This window comes from Physella acuta, unplaced genomic scaffold (genome assembly GCF_028476545.2).
Source record: "Physella acuta isolate Inbredline_101_S28 unplaced genomic scaffold, ASM2847654v3 ptg000429l, whole genome shotgun sequence".
In the NCBI taxonomy this organism is placed as follows: domain Eukaryota; kingdom Metazoa; phylum Mollusca; class Gastropoda; family Physidae; genus Physella; species Physella acuta.
In genome coordinates, this window is record NW_026731948.1 from 371977 (window position 1) to 388524 (window position 16548).

The 16548-nt window shown below is 41.6% G+C and overlaps 1 protein-coding gene and 1 pseudogene across 3 annotated transcripts in view; one reads left to right on the top strand and one right to left on the bottom strand.

The window, feature by feature from the left end:
- LOC131942838 (maestro heat-like repeat-containing protein family member 1) overlaps positions 1–11406 on the bottom strand; it is a 30976-nt gene extending 19570 nt beyond the window's left edge. For 2 of the 3 annotated variants that reach the window (XM_059302779.1, XM_059302778.1), the window contains exons 1-8: positions 11214–11406; positions 3625–3770; positions 3017–3148; positions 2635–2797; positions 1149–1247; positions 804–955; positions 408–548; positions 31–123 (exon numbers count right to left, since the gene is read on the bottom strand). In XM_059302779.1, the coding sequence (XP_059158762.1) occupies positions 31–123; positions 408–548; positions 804–955; positions 1149–1247; positions 2635–2797; positions 3017–3148; positions 3625–3770; positions 11214–11271 (984 nt within the window). In that variant the 5' untranslated portion in view covers positions 11272–11406. Of the gene's footprint in view, positions 1–30; positions 124–407; positions 549–803; positions 956–1148; positions 1248–1655; positions 1707–2634; positions 2798–3016; positions 3149–3624; positions 3771–11213 lie in introns of those variants that run through there. The other variant, XM_059302780.1, reaches the window with a different exon arrangement.
- Positions 11407–11992: 586 nt separating this feature from the next.
- LOC131942837 (DNA polymerase epsilon subunit 3-like) lies at positions 11993–12872 on the top strand (annotated as a pseudogene).
- Positions 12873–16548: the final 3676 nt, after the last annotated feature.

A 16548-nucleotide genomic window follows, 5' to 3' on the forward strand; every position in this document is an offset into this window, starting at 1 on the left:
TATGCTTTTAACGCAGTATTAAATATTTACCTGTGCAAACAAAATGTTGATTAAATTGTCAAAATGAGGCTCTAGTGTTAAATTTCCTTCCACACAAACAGCATCCAACACCATACATAGGCCCTGGAGAAACAAATATGACAAGTTATTTTAAACTGCTAGCACTCTAACACTCCATACACAGGCCCTGGAGAAACAAATATGACAAGAGTTATTTTAAACATAGGCTCTGGAGATAATACGAATTAAACATTAAAAAATTAATTTTAAACTGCTAGCACAACATACATAGGCCCTGGGGTGATAAAATTCTAAGATTTAAAAAAAGCTGCAAACTCATAATACATGTAAAGCAAGTGATTAACTTCTATACACAAGATTTAACAAGTTCAGAAAAAGGTATTTGCCTGTGTAATGTGATATGGCTCAGGGTGACGTTTGTACAGGGAATAAATGCCTTGTAAAATTTTGGGGAGCTGCTCTTGTAGTCTGTCCTTGCTCATCACATGAGTCATGTGACCCACGGCCTCAATTATTGTAAGCCTCAGCTAAAAATAGTAACCAGAGGAATACATTTACATACTCATAAAAATATAATGTATTGTATTCAATTTTACAACATTTGTGTTTTGGATACTCAAGTTAAATAATCTGTTAATAAAAATATTTCCTTTGAAAATTACATAATACTAGTTATCTAACCTTATTGCTGGCAAGTATGTAAATATTTAAATAATTACTAAATCTTTCAACATAAAACTATTTAGCTCCTTCAATGAAAGGGCCATAATCTGATAACCAACCTTTGCCTCTTTTGACTGCAGCCAAACATTGAACAAAATGTCATAAGCTGAAAAGATTTCAGCTGAAAACCTATCTGTGGATACCGATTTATCCGGAGCTTGATCCAGGTTGGCGCAGTACTCAAGGATTGCCTCACTAAACTTTGATATGGCTGGAACGTAAGGACCATGTTTAAAGTTAATAACTAGTGCATTGAATGGCAGTTTTTTATTTTTTATTTAAAAAACATATTACAAGTAGATATACAGTGTAGCTGACTTCAAAATCGTTTGAAATAGTGAGACAAAATGTAAGTGGTTGAATCAGACAAAAATTATATTAGTACACTGATGTGGATGACTCACCTGAGGCAAACACCCATCTCATGTTGTCATACTTAGCCAGGCCAAGCATGGGCAGCATTGTCCCAAGTACTGCCGTCAGATGGGGCACCATGTCATACACTGGGGAGGTGGACAGAATGATTACACTCAGTTACCATGGTTACAAGTGGCACCATACAGTGATTACATTTTGTCACCTTAGTTACAACTAGGTGGCACCATACAGTGATTACATTTTGTCACCTTAATTACAACTAGGTGGCACCATGCAGTGATTACACTTTGTTACCATAGTTACAACTAGGTAGCACCTTATGAATGACAGACAGACAATGATTTCTTATCAGGCTCAATTACAACTAGGCCATGTAGAAATCAATGGTAACATAGCAATGACAGTGCCACTAATAGCAAAACACTTTAAAAAGAGCTAGCACAATAATTTTTTTACAACAGTGTTTTCACCTAATGTTTTTGAAAACAGAAGAGTTACAACTAACAATGAGAGAGAAAAGAAACAGCTTCTACCATTGGCTGCTGCCAGGTTCCCAATGGTTTGGACCACAAAAAAATGGGGTAAAACACTATACAATAAATAAACACAATAATTTTTACAACAGTGTTTTCACCTAATGTTTTTGAAACAGAAGAGTTACAACTAACAATGAGAGAGAAAAGAAAAAGCTTCTACCATTGGCTGCTGCCAGGTTCCCAATGGTTTGGACCACAAAAAAATGGGGTAAAACACTATACAATAAATAAACACAATAATTTTTACAACAGTGTTTTCACCTAATGTTTTTGAAACAGAAGAGTTACAACTAACAATGAGAGAGAAAAGAAAAAGCTTCTACCATTGGCTGCTGCCAGGTTCCCAATGGTTTGGACCACAAAAAAATGGGGTAAAACACTATACAATAAATAAACACAATAATTTTTACAACAGTGTTTTCACCTAATGTTTTTGAAACAGAAGAGTTACAACTAACAATGAGAGAGAAAAGAAAAAGCTTCTACCATTGGCTGCTGCCAGGTTCCCAATGGTTTGGACCACAAAAAAATGGGGTAAAACACTATACAATAAATAAACACAATAATTTTTACAACAGTGTTTTCACCTAATGTTTTTGAAACAGAAGAGTTACAACTAACAATGAGAGAGAAAAGAAAAAGCTTCTACCATTGGCTGCTGCCAGGTTCCCAATGGTTTGGACCACAAAAAAATGGGGTAAAACACTATACAATAAATAAACACAATAATTTTTACAACAGTGTTTTCACCTAATGTTTTTGAAACAGAAGAGTTACAACTAACAATGAGAGAGAAAAGAAAAAGCTTCTACCATTGGCTGCTGCCAGGTTCCCAATGGTTTGGACCACAAAAAAATGGGGTAAAACACTATACAATAAATAAACACAATAATTTTTACAACAGTGTTTTCACCTAATGTTTTTGAAAACAGAAGAGTTACAACTAACAATGAGAGAGAAAAGAAACAGCTTCTACCATTGGCTGCTGCCAAGTTCCCAATGGTTTGGACCACAAAAAAATGGGGTAAAACACCGGGCTGGAATTTCTCCAGCATCTCTCCCATCACCTCGTTGCAGTACTTGGTGCCCAGCGCCACCAGCACACCACTGGCTGCCGTCTGCCATTCGGGGGAAACTTCCTGGATTAAGGGGAATTCAAATCAAACAGTTATAAAATATAAAGTACACTGTTTTATATTAGTTGTACAATTCTACATTTGCAGCACATAGAAGAAAGGAAAAAAAGAATAGAGAAAAACTTTAATAGTAGAATTACACTATTAAAAATTTGTTTTAAATAAATTACATTAAAGTTAAATTTACAACGAGAAAATATCAACACTTATTATAGAATTGACCTTTGACTGGGTAAGCTCAGACGATGCTTGCTTGATCAAGTTGGATGCCAAATTCAGGTCGACAGAGTCCAGAGTTTCCTTCACAATCCGTTCAACTGTGTTGAGAATTATGATTCTATGTTCAAGCGAAAGCTGTCAATAGATAGATTTAAATGTCATTTATAAGCATCTTTTAACTACTTTGCTACTCTTTTTATGAGCAGACAATTTTATTAGTAACATTGTTTTGCTTAGATGTATTGTATAATGTTGTTTGTGTTGACATAATGCAGTGAGAAAAAAGTATCCCAGCTTTTGGAAAATAAAATATTTTCCAAGATTTTTTTTGCCTTGAGTTTACAGGTGATTTGTCTTTCTACATTAATTTGGATATTAGTAATTAAGTTGTAAGAAATATTTCAATCAACACAAAAATCTTTGAGATTTGAATTAGCACATTTTTTAACATGCCATTTTCAAAATAAAAATGGCTAGAAAGTAACTCCAGAGGAGGCATGGTCGAGTCGGCAAAAGCTCGATCCCTTCCAACACTAAAAATTAAGAACGAAGAAGAAGAAGAACTCCAGAGGATGATCTTCATCAGTAAGTCTATTGTAAACCTGAATTACCTTTGAATGTTTCTTAAGGTACGTGTGACAAGTGCTGAGGATGAGAGCTGGTTTTTTCCTTCCCAAGTCAAACAGGGAATTGGCAATGACCTCTCTGGTAGTTTGGTCATTGTCATGGGCAGCATCAATGAGAGCCAAAGTCATTTCTGTAAACAGTATGATGTCAGTTGTAATAAAACATGTATTAAGGAATTAAAGAAACAGCAAATTAGCATTGCCCCAGTTGTGAGATGTTATTGCCAGAATGCCAGATATGTTGTAAATTGATAATTCAGATAATAATGTTAAAATATCTGCATGCACTGAATTCGGAAAAGACTAAAGAGTACTAAATGTTATGTATAATACTCTATAGAAGTAATAGACTAGTTAGTAGTACTATATAAACTATTACCTACCATAATTAATTAATAGGCCTAATTAAAAGTTTAAAATCCCAGTCATTCCAATTCAGTATTAATTAATTAGGCTACATTTTTACTTTTTTTACCCCGTGCCCGGCGCCCGCTGGACGATTCGTATGTGCCCGCCACTCACTATTTGACAGAGGATGAATTTTTTTCATAAACATTATTGAAAGGTTGAATGGGATGGAAGGGGGGGGGGGGGTGTAGATCGAAAGTCTGAGGGGGGGGGGGTGCAAATCGAAAATTTTGTCCCCGGGTGACGGGAAGGGTCGCTACACCTCTGGAAGGAGTTTGTCGATTTTAGAATGTGCTCTAGAGTAAAAAAAGGTTGGGAACCCCTGGGCTAGAGTCTAAGACTATAATGATATAATCTTATAAAGTATAAAGCTCTAAGTACTTAGGCCTAACTAAGTAACTTATTACTTAATTAATACTTATACTTAATACTTAAGTTAGTAAGTACTCTACTACTGGGACCACAGCACTGGTAAACAGCCCATGTCACAACAGGATTTTAACTAGATATAATTACTAAAAAAATTAGTAGTTAGTAGTAAGCACAAGTAGGACCTACTAAACTAAACTAAACTAAACTTGAACTGAAAACTGTCTTAGGCTACTAATACTATAGTTTATAGTAAGTTTATACTTATACTAACTTCGAAACTTCCTAGGCTTACTGTTACGGGTCAGTGTAGGTTAGACTAGAATAGGATAGAATGATCTAGAATTAGGGGAGAGTGAGTGTGTGAGTTGAGTTTACCCTAGAATATTGTTAACCCCGGTGTGTTTGTGTATTGTTATCCCAAGGTCGAATGCGGTATAAAAGCTGGAGTGAATGGTTGTCAGGAGTAGTTAGTTGGCAGTCAGCGGGTTAGTAGCGGTTAGGACGAGGGCTGTTCTGTTACGCTTGAAGGCATTGAGACGAATAAGTAGTGAAGTTAAACACGAAGCGTTGTTATTGATTTGAAATGAACCCAGAACGTAACAACTGGTGGCCAGTATTAAAGTAAAGATAGCGCAATCATCAGAACGTCATTACCACTGGATGTCACCATCACTAGACGTCACCATCGCTAGACGTCACCATCACTAGACGTCATCATCACTGGACTATACCATCCTGGGACCTTACCTGAACAGAAAGTCGCAATCAGAACGTCATTACCACTGGACGTCACCACCACTAGACGTCACCATCCTGAGACCTTACCAGAACAGAAAGTCGCCATCACGGTATTCTACCATCCTTGGACTTTATCAGAATAGAAAGTCGCCATCACGGGATTCTACCATCCTTGGACTTTATCAGAACAGAAAGTCGGCATCACTGGACTCTACCATCCTTGGACTTTATCAGAACAGAAAGTCGCCATCACTGGACTACCATCCTTGGACTTTATCAGAACAGAAAGTCGCCATCACTGGACTCTACCATCCTTGGACTTTATCAGAACAGGAAGTCGCCATCACTGGGTTCTACCATCCTTGGACCTTACCAGAACAGAAAGTCGCCATCACGGGATTCTACCATCCTTGGACTTTATCAGAACAGGAAGTCGCCATCACTGGACTCTACCATCCTTGGACTTTATCAGAACAGAAAGTCGCCATCACTGGACTCTACCATCCTGGGATTTTACCAGCACAGAGCCTTGCCGTCACAGGACTTTTGTCTTTGTCGATCCAGGTCTTCGTCTTCACATGACCCGGCCATTACAGGATTTACCATTGTTTTGAAGGGCTAAAGTAGGGGAAGGGACTACTACAACAGATTTGTATTTGAGGTAAGTGTTTTTGAATTAGTCTGGGGCACGGTACTCACAACCGGGGATTACCCTTGCCTAACATTATATTGGGTATTACAATTTTGGCACCCAATCCTAAGTGGATAAGGTGAGATGGCTAGCGAAGGCTTAACGCTAGAGCATTTTATAGCGTTAGGGGAAAGATGTAAACTAGAGGGAAGGGAGCTGTTGGAATGGGCTGAGGCTAAATTGTTAGAGGCGGAGGCTAAGGCTAGGCAGCAGGCTGAAAGGGACGAGAGGGCTGCAGACAGGGCCGTAACTAGGGCTAAAATTGAATCAGAAGAAAGACTAAAATTGAAGGAGCTGGAACTAGCAATGGAGAAGGGGAACAGGGAGGAAGACATAAAGGGCAGGGGTAGGGCACAGACCCCAAGAATTAAGCTGACTGGACTGAGAAACAGTAGGGACCAAACAGATATGGAGGTGGTGGTTGACATTTTTGAAAGGGAAGCCCGAGAAATAGGTTTAGAAGATAAGTTTTGGTGCCACGAGTTTAGGAAAGTTCTGCTAGATATAGGCTGCGAATCGTGGTTAACAGAATTAGGAGCAGAAGAGAATTATGGGAAGCTGAAAAGGGAGGTCCTAAAACACTTTGGTTTGACGGAGCAAGGATACAGTGATAAGTTTAATAGCGCCCAACCATCAGAACAAGACAGAGCAGGGAGTTACATTAGGAGGGTACGACACTACTTGAGAAGATGGGTCGAAGCTAGCAAGTGTGACAAGACATTTGACGGACTGTTTGACCTACTCTTAAAAGACAAAATAGTGAGAACAGTCGGACAAGACATAAGACAGCACATCCTCAGACAAAACCCGAGGACAATAGCAGACGTAGAAAATGCCTGTGACAACTACTTTGACATCTACCCAGACAGAAAATTAAAACCGATCGACGTGACAGAAGACGCATTTGTTGCCCCCATGGCACTTGCATCAGGATCTAGGAATCCCTTTAGAGAGGACAAGGACAAACAAACCCTAAGACCTAGATCTAAGAGCCCCATTAGAGAGGAATGGGTCACAAGAAATGAAGTCACCCTTCAACGGGAGAGAAGAGGACAAAGCCCGGTCCAACCTAGGCCGAGTAGTAATATTAGTCCCAGAAGAAGCCCAATCACATGCTTTAACTGTGGGGCTGAGGGGCACATAGCGGCGGGGTGCCGGTCCAATCGTAGACATGAGTACAGAGGGAGAAGGGTAGGCTTCAGGAACATTCAAGACATATGACTAGTACCAGAGTTCAGCGGGGAGTGCGGCGACTGTGGACAATGCCTAAGTCAAGTAAAGGGCGCTGTCCCTGTAGGGAACATTGGAGCTAATCGGAGATTCATAAGCGACAGAGGGTCACTTCCTATAGTTGCAGGAAAACTGGATGGGAGGACGGTGACCGTCCTACGGGATACGGGCTCTGTAGTCGTAGCTTGTCGAAAAGCTCTAGTCCCAAGGAATAGATGGACAAAAGAATGGATAACCATTAAGACCGCGGATGGAGATAAGAAAAGAGTACCAGGAGCTGTAGTCAACATAGAAACACCATACCTTACGGGAGAGTTCTTTGCCGTCCTTTTAGATGATCCACCCGCTGAACTTATAATAGGGAATGTAGCAGGCGCGAAATTACCGAGGGAAGATTCGCTAACATTAGCGGCGGTAGAAACCAGAGGACAACTTAGAGCATGGGGCAACCAGAGAAATGAGCCGGGGCATAAGATTTTAGACCAAATAACGACATCGAAAGATTTTAAAACGCAACAGAGCGAAGACAAAACATTAGCTAGGTGGTGGAAGCTCGCGGAAAAGGGCAAACAATGTAAAACGATAGATGGGTTATTATATAAGATCATAAAACACAGCAAAACAGAAGATCAGATTAGACTAGCAATCCCAAGGGGACTTAGGCCCACCATCCTGAAATTAGGACACGACACACCTATGGCGGGGCACATGGGTGTAGCAAGAACGAAAGCCAGAATTCTGTCACAATTTAGCTGGCCAGGGGCAGGGGAGGATATCAGGCGTTATTGCGAAAGTTGTGATGTCTGCCAGAAAAGCAAAAAGAATGTTGGTGGCAAGGCGCCTCTGGGTAGAACTGAGGTAGTGGGACAACCGTTTGAGAAAATCGCCGTAGATATTGTGGGGCCACTAACTCAAACGAAAAAAAAGAACAGATTCATACTCACAGCCGTAGACATATGCACACGGTGGCCAGAAGCCGTACCGCTGAAAAGTGTAACGGCAGCAGAGATCCAAGATGCGCTACTCTCCATCTTCACGAGGATGGGATTCCCGGAAGTCATACTCTCAGATAACGGGACCCAGTTCACGTCGGAAATTTTCTGCACCGTGTCTAAAATGTTGGGGATTAAAATCATTCACGCTTCGGCATATCACGCCATGGCCAACGGGGCGGTAGAACGATGGAATGGAACTTTGAAGGAAATGCTAAAGAAAGTAGCTATAGACAAGGATGATGATTGGGACGTATTCATCCCAGCAGCACTTTTCGCCTACAGAGAAGTTCCAAACGAAAGCACTGGTTACCCGCCATTCGAACTTATGTTCGGCAGGAAAGTGAGGGGCCCGATGAGCATCCTAAAGGATATCCTCACAGGAGAAGTAAGGGAATATAAGACAAGAGCTGCATATGACTACCTGCTGGACCTTAAGCAGCAGTTGCAAACGGCATGCAGTTATGCAACCCGCAAATCAGAAAATGAGAAAGATAAAGCAAAGAGCTACTACGATAGATCAGCCACAACCAAAGATATCAAAGTGGGGGATCATGTACTGATACTGAAGCCCCAACTATTAAACAAACTTGAGCTAAGGTGGGCGGGACCTTACGAAGTCTTAAAAAAAATCGGAGACTTGGACTATGTTATTAAAACAGGGGACAGCACTAAGGTGGTCCATGTAAATCGGATGATGCTGTACCATCACAGACAAAAACCAGACGACAGCAAGGGACACCCCATGTTAGCGGCAGTGTCAGGAGTGGTGGAGGCAGAAGAAGAAAACCAAGTATCACTAACAGATGAGGAGGACATGGAACCGGGTATTCCATTGGACACAATAAAAACTCCTGACATACTGGAGGAAACTAAGTTAAGTGATATCAAAATAGGAGACACCCTGACAAAAACACAGCGGACAGATCTAGACAAAATTATCCAAGAGTACACAGCTGTAATTAGCAACTTACCTGGAAAAACAAGTTTACTAGAACATAAAATAAAACTGACCAACACCAGAGCAATAAGAACGAAACCCTACTGCATACCATACGCCCGAAGAGAGCTTATGAAGAAAGAGATGGACGAAATGGAGAGACTGGGGATAATAGAGAGGTCCGACTCCGACTTCAGCGCACCTGTAGTACTAGTTAAGAAAAAAGATGGGTCGACACGGTTCTGTGTAGACTATAAGAGACTTAACGCAGTCACAGTCTACGACGCGGAACCCATCCCAGATACAGATGAGCTGTTCGCTAAATTAAATAGGGCAAAATATTTTACTAAACTCGACCTCACAAAAGGGTATTGGCAGATCCCCATGCAAAATGACAGCAAAAAACTCACCGCATTTGTCACACCCTGGGGCCTATTTCAGTTTAATTACCTGCCCTTTGGCCTATGCACGGCACCCGCCACATTCGCCAGATTAATGCGAGTCGTATTAAAAGACTTGGAAAATGTGGTGTCATTTTTTGATGACATCTGTATCTACAGCGAGACATGGGAGGAACACCTTATGGCAATAAAGGCGGTGTTCAATAGATTGAGGGACGCGGGCCTGACAGTAAGACCTGCCAAATTAGAGCTAGGGTTTGAAAAAATTAATTTCCTAGGGCACATAGTGGGGAGGGGGCTACTGACACCAGAGAGAAACAAGGTAAACAAAATCTTAAACGTAGCAATACCCACCACAAAGAAAGAGGTAAGATCATTAGTGGGTCTTATAGGGTATTATGCTAAATTTATACCAGAATTCAGCGAGGCCAACGCAATACTGACAGACTTGTTAGCAAAGGGTAAACCTGAAAAGGTCGTGTGGTCAGATGAATGTAACCGTGCTTTAAGACTGGTCCAGAAACACTTGAACTCAGAACCATTTCTTATTTTACCTAATATTAATGAGCAATTTATTCTCAGGACCGACGCCTCGTCACGAGGTATCGGGGCAGCCTTGATGCAAATGAGAAATGGGGTTCTGAGACCAGTAAAATACATCAGCAGAAAACTCCAACCGAGAGAGACTCGGTACTCTACTATAGAAAGAGAGTGCCTAGCAATTGTCTGGGCCACAGGCAAACTAGCGTTGTATTTATACAACGCTAGCTTTGTACTGCAGACGGACCAGCGTGCTCTAAAATACCTTCATAAATGTAGGTTCAATAATGCCAGACTGACACGCTGGTCCTTACTACTACAGGAATATAAATTTACTATAGAACACATTCCGGGGAGGGATAATCTTCTAGCGGATTTTTTGTCAAGAAATTTTAAATCGGGAGTCTGAGATGTAAATTGTAATTTAAACCACAGATTTGTTTGTTTGTTTTTTTTTGCTGTTTTTTTTTCGGTTATTTTTACTCGGTTGTTTGTCTTGGATTCATGTACAAAGAGATGTATAAATGCATTATTTATTTACTCTCCTCTTGGTGTAGTATACCTGTCAAATCATTATTTTTTATTTTTTTTGTTTGTTTTTTAAAATTATTTTATTTATCTATTTATCTATTTTGTCTCTGTTTGTTTTCGCCCTCTAGGTTAACTTAGGATTTGGGGATTTAGTTAGTATTTGTAGTATGTACTACAAATACTTGGGTGGGGGGTAGTGTTACGGGTCAGTGTAGGTTAGACTAGAATAGGATAGAATGATCTAGAATTAGGGGAGAGTGAGTGTGTGAGTTGAGTTTACCCTAGAATATTGTTAACCCCGGTGTGTTTGTGTATTGTTATCCCAAGGTCGAATGCGGTATAAAAGCTGGAGTGAATGGTTGTCAGGAGTAGTTAGTTGGCAGTCAGCGGGTTAGTAGCGGTTAGGACGAGGGCTGTTCTGTTACGCTTGAAGGCATTGAGACGAATAAGTAGTGAAGTTAAACACGAAGCGTTGTTATTGATTTGAAATGAACCCAGAACGTAACACTTACTTAATTTTAATAATTAGGCCTAATTATTATTAGGACTATAATGAGAAGGTCTATAGTCTATATACAATTATATTTTGTTATATTAATATTAAATATTAATTAAGATAGTATTCTTTATTCACATTCAGTATTCGATACAGCAATGGATCACTAAAGAAAATTGTTTTAAAAACGTTTTTATTAAAAACGTTTTTGAAAGGGTGAAGAAAAAATACTTGCCATCGACCTGTCCTCCAGTAGAGCGAACCCCATCCTCTTCAGGTCCCGGCATTATCATTAAGTGTTGAGATTTTTTCAGCAGTTAACTTAATAATCAATCATAAAGGTGTCAAATATAAAACAAGTTGGTAATCCTATCCCTCCAACTTCATTTTGTCAATATTTTGCTTCCACCTTCTTACTACAAATCATGTGATATATCAACTTCCGGATAAAAAAAAATTCTAAAAATAAAAACGAAAGTAGAATTTACTTCAGTTTCTATTTAAGATGATCTTGTTGCTCTTTTACTAGTCTTTTCTTAGGTCACAACTCTGAATGTCTTCTATCAGTTTGTGACCGAGTCTTGTCACCAATTTCGATCACTTTAAAATGCAGCAATTAGACTACATTCAATTTTTATAGATAAATTATTTTAAAGATTAGACTATTAAATAACAAAAGGGGAGATAAAATGATAAAGTTTTTAAGCAGTAACGATCACTCGAGCAGCCAGAATATGCTGTTGCGTATGGATGTTTTCCACGTTTCTTTCAGCCGTAAATTATTTAACTTAATATAGATAATATATACTTAAACCAGTGTTCAAATTGGGTACTAAATATTAGAGGCTTTTTGCTTAAAATATAAATATATAATAGTTTTAATATACATACACACATTGTAAAAAATAGACACATTTTATATACAGTTTGGTAAATTTCAGATTTAGGGCGATTGGAGGAGGTCTCATCGCTACTCGACAATATTAGTTTATTATTAGCACTTTTTAAAATTTGTCCAATGCAGTTGTTACTCGAATAATTAAGGATGCAGTCCCAGAGGTGTCAATTTTCTAAGCAAGCCAGGCTAGCTATATCTAAAGCGGCCAGTGTATTTGTTCTCTATGCAACATCTTGTTCCAATAACTTTGCTATAAAAAACACACGAAAAACAATTAACGCTCAATGTATTAAGTGCTATGGAAGACATGGAGTTTGAGCAGTTTATTGAGCCTCTGCAGCAGTGCCAAGAAGCTTTCCGTTTGGCGAAATCTGAGAAAAAGAAAGACAAAGCACCCAAGCCAGCCCCTGCCCCCCCCCCCCCCCCAGAGATAATAGAGGACTGTGACAAGGAAGTGGAGGAAGTCAGTGATTAACAGTGGCGTAGCGAGGGGGGGTGTGTGGATCGCACCGGATGACACCATTTAGGGGGGGGGGGTGACACCAAGGTAAAAAAAAAACGCAAAATATATAGAGAAAAATGATAATTCCACAAGTGATTAATTCGAGTGTTAAAAAGTCTTTTTAGAGCAAATTTGACAAATCCCGACAAGGGTGGAGGGGGGGGGGATGCAAATCGAAAGTTTGGTGGGGGTGCAAATCGAAAGTTTGAGGGGGGGGGGGGGAGATGCAAATCGAAAATTGAAAGTATGTCCCCGGGCGTCGGGAAGGGTCGCTACACCTCTGGGGGGGGGGGGGGTGACACCATTAAGTGCCGCTACGCCACTGATGATGAAGATGACACATCAGCTGTCAATCTAAAAGCGCAGACTTTGAAATCACATTAAACAACGACACCAGTGAGAGCAGCCCAGAAATTGTGGAGGATGTGGATTATTGGTGTGGGTGTGCTAGGGATGAGTGGTGTTTTTTTTTATGTGACAGCAAGTTGAGGTAATGGGGGGGGGGGGCTTGTTGACAGCTTGAACAAGACATTTTGAATTGCATGAATGTATGCTAGGAATTTATATTATTTCATTATTCATACAATCTTGTTTGTATTAGATTTTTGTAAATAAATTCAAAACTTAAAAAAAAAAAAGTATCCTTATGTGGTTGCTTAAAATTTGTATCATTTTAATTCTCTGTAATCCCAAATTTATTTCAGCTCTACTTAAAGCCCAAAACCTCCCCCCCCCCTCCCCCCCCCCCCGTCAGCCCACCACGCCGATGGGGAAAAAAATCCCTTGAATCATCATTTAAACACATTTGCATTTTCAGGTTGTTTTTTCTTAAAATAAAATTGTAATTAGACTTTTTGTATTAGGTATATGTATAAGTAAACCATCTTAAATGAATGAAAGTAGGTTACATGTAAGAAACAAGTTTTACTATTGTAAATCTGTATCAGTCCTCACAAGCCAATGATGAAAACTGTAATACTAAAGCGAACACGCAAGTCAAACTGACGCTGTAAATTACATGTCTGAGGCGTAAAAAAAAGACGTAATAAAAGAATGAATTATTAAAATAATGTCTTAGGGTGGTGACAATTTGTTAGGGTGGTGGTGAGCTGAGTTATGACGTAGTGTGTGGAATGACGATGTGTGTTGTTGCAATGTGTGTGCGAACACAATATGTGCGTGGTGACAATATGTGTGGTAACGATGCGACGCGACGAAATGTGGGTGGTGATCAATTGTGTGTGTGTGTGGTCATGATGTGTGTGATAATGATGTGTGTATGTGGTCACGATGAGTGGTTGTTGACGGTGTAAGAGTAATGATGATATGTGTGTGATGATCATGTATGTGTATTGATTTTTGTGTGTCATGACGATATGTATGTATGGAGACAATATGTGTGTGGTGATCATATGTGTGTGGTGACGATGTGTGTGTGGTGACGATGTGTGTGTGGTGACGATGTGTGTGTGGTGACGATGTGTGCGGTGACGATGTGTGTGTGGTGACGATGTGTGTGTGGTGATGATGTGTGTGTGGTGACGATGTGTGTGTGGTGACGATGTGTGTGTGGTGACGATGTGTGTGTGGTGACGATGTGTGTGTGGTGACGATGTGTGTGTTGTGACGAAGTAACGATGTGTGTGTGGTGACGATGTGTGTGTGGTGACGATGTGTGTGTGGTGACGATGTGTGTGTTGTGACGAAGTAACGATGTGTGTGTGGTGACGATGTGTGTGTGGTGACGATGTGTGTGTGGTGACGATGTGTGTGTTGTGACGAAGTAACGATGTGTGTGTGGTGACGATGTGTGTGGTGACGATGTGTGTGTGATGACGATGTGTGTGTTGTGACGAAGTAACGATGTGTGTGTGGTGACGATGTGTGTGGTGACGATGTGTGTGTGGTGACGATGTGTGTGTGGTGACGATGTGTGTGTGGTGACGATGTGTGTGTTGTGACGAAGTAACGATGTGTGTGTGGTGACGATGTGTGTGGTGACGATGTGTGTGTGGTGACGATGTGTGTGTGGTGACGATGTGTGTGTGGTGACGATGTGTGTGGTGACATTGTGTGTGTGGTGACGATGTGTGTGTGGTGACGATGTGTGTGTGGTGACGATGTGTGTGTGGTGACGATGTGTGTGTGGTGACGATGTGTGTGTGGTGACGATGTGTGTGGTAACGATGTGTGTGTTGTGACGAAGTAACGATGTGTGTGTGGTGACGATGTGTGTGTTGTGACGAAGTAACGATGTGTGTGTGGTGACGATGTGTGTGGTGACGATGTGTGTGTGGTGACGATGTGTGTGTGGTGACGATGTGTGTGTGGTGACGATGTGTGTGTGGTGACGATGTGTGTGTGGTGACGATGTGTGTGTGGTGACGATGTGTGTGTTGTGACGAAGTAACGATGTGTGTGTGGTGACGATGTGTGTGTGGTGACGATGTGTGTGTGGTAACGATGTGTGTGTGGTGACGATGTGTGTGGTGACGATGTGTGTGTGGTGACGATGTGTGTGTGGTGACGATGTGTGTGTTGTGACGATGTGTGTGTGGTGACGATGTGTGTGTGGTGACGATGTGTGTGTGGTGACGATGTGTGTGTGGTGACGATGTGTGTGTTGTGACGAAGTAACGATGTGTGTGTGGTGACGATGTGTGTGTGGTGACGATGTGTGTGTGGTAACGATGTGTGTGTGGTGACGATGTGTGTGGTGACGATGTGTGTGTGGTGACGATGTGTGTGTGGTGACGATGTGTGTGTTGTGACGAAGTAACGATGTGTGTGTGGTGACGATGTGTGTGTGGTGACGATGTGTGTGTGGTAACGATGTGTGTGTGGTGACGATGTGTGTGGTGACGATGTGTGTGTGGTGACGATGTGTGTGTGGTGACGATGTGTGTGTGGTGACGATGTGTGTGGTGACGATGTGTGTGGTGACGATGTGTGTGTGGTGACGATGTGTGTGTGGTGACGATGTGTGTGTGGTAACGATGTGTGTGTGGTGACGATGTGTGTGGTGACGATGTGTGTGTGGTGACGATGTGTGTGGTGACGATGTGTGTGTGGTGACGATGTGTGTGTTGTGACGAAGTAACGATGTGTGTGTGGTGACGATGTGTGTGTTGTGACGATGTGTGTGGTGACGATGTGTGTGTTGTGACGATGTGTGTGTGGTGACGATGTGTGTGGTGACGATGTGTGTGGTGACGATGTGTGTGTTGTGACGATGTGTGTGTGGTGACGATGTGTGTGGTGACGATGTGTGTGTGGTGACGATGTGTGTGTGGTGACGATGTGTGTGGTGACATTGTGTGTGTGGTGACGATGTGTGTGTGGTGACGATGTGTGTGTGGTGACGATGTGTGTGTGGTGACGATGTGTGTGTGGTGACGATGTGTGTGGTAACGATGTGTGTGTTGTGACGAAGTAACGATGTGTGTGTGGTGACGATGTGTGTGTGGTGACGATGTGTGTGGTAACGATGTGTGTGTTGTGACGAAGTAACGATGTGTGTGTGGTGACGATGTGTGTGTGGTGACGATGTGTGTGGTAACGATGTGTGTGTGGTGACGATGTGTGTGGTGACGATGTGTGTGGTAACGATGTGTGTGTTGTGACGAAGTAACGATGTGTGTGTGGTGACGATGTGTGTGGTGACGATGTGTGTGTGGTGACGATGTGTGTGTGGTGACGATGTGTGTGTGGTGACGATGTGTGTGTGGTGACGATGTGTGTGTGGTGACGATGTGTGTGTGGTGACGATGTGTGTGTTGTGACGAAGTAACGATGTGTGTGTGGTGACGATGTGTGTGTGGTGACGATGTGTGTGTGGTAACGATGTGTGTGTGGTGACGATGTGTGTGGTGACGATGTGTGTGTGGTGACGATGTGTGTGTGGTGACGATGTGTGTGTTGTGACGATGTGTGTGTGGTGACGATGTGTGTGTGGTGACGATGTGTGTGTGGTGACGATGTGTGTGTGGTGACGATGTGTGTGTTGTGACGAAGTAACGATGTGTGTGTGGTGACGATGTGTGTGTGGTGACGATGTGTGTGTGGTAACGATGTGTGTGTGGTGACGATGTGTGTGGTGACGATGTGTGTGTGGTGACGATGTGTGTGTTGTGACGAAGTAACGATGTGTGTGTGGTGACGATGTGTGTG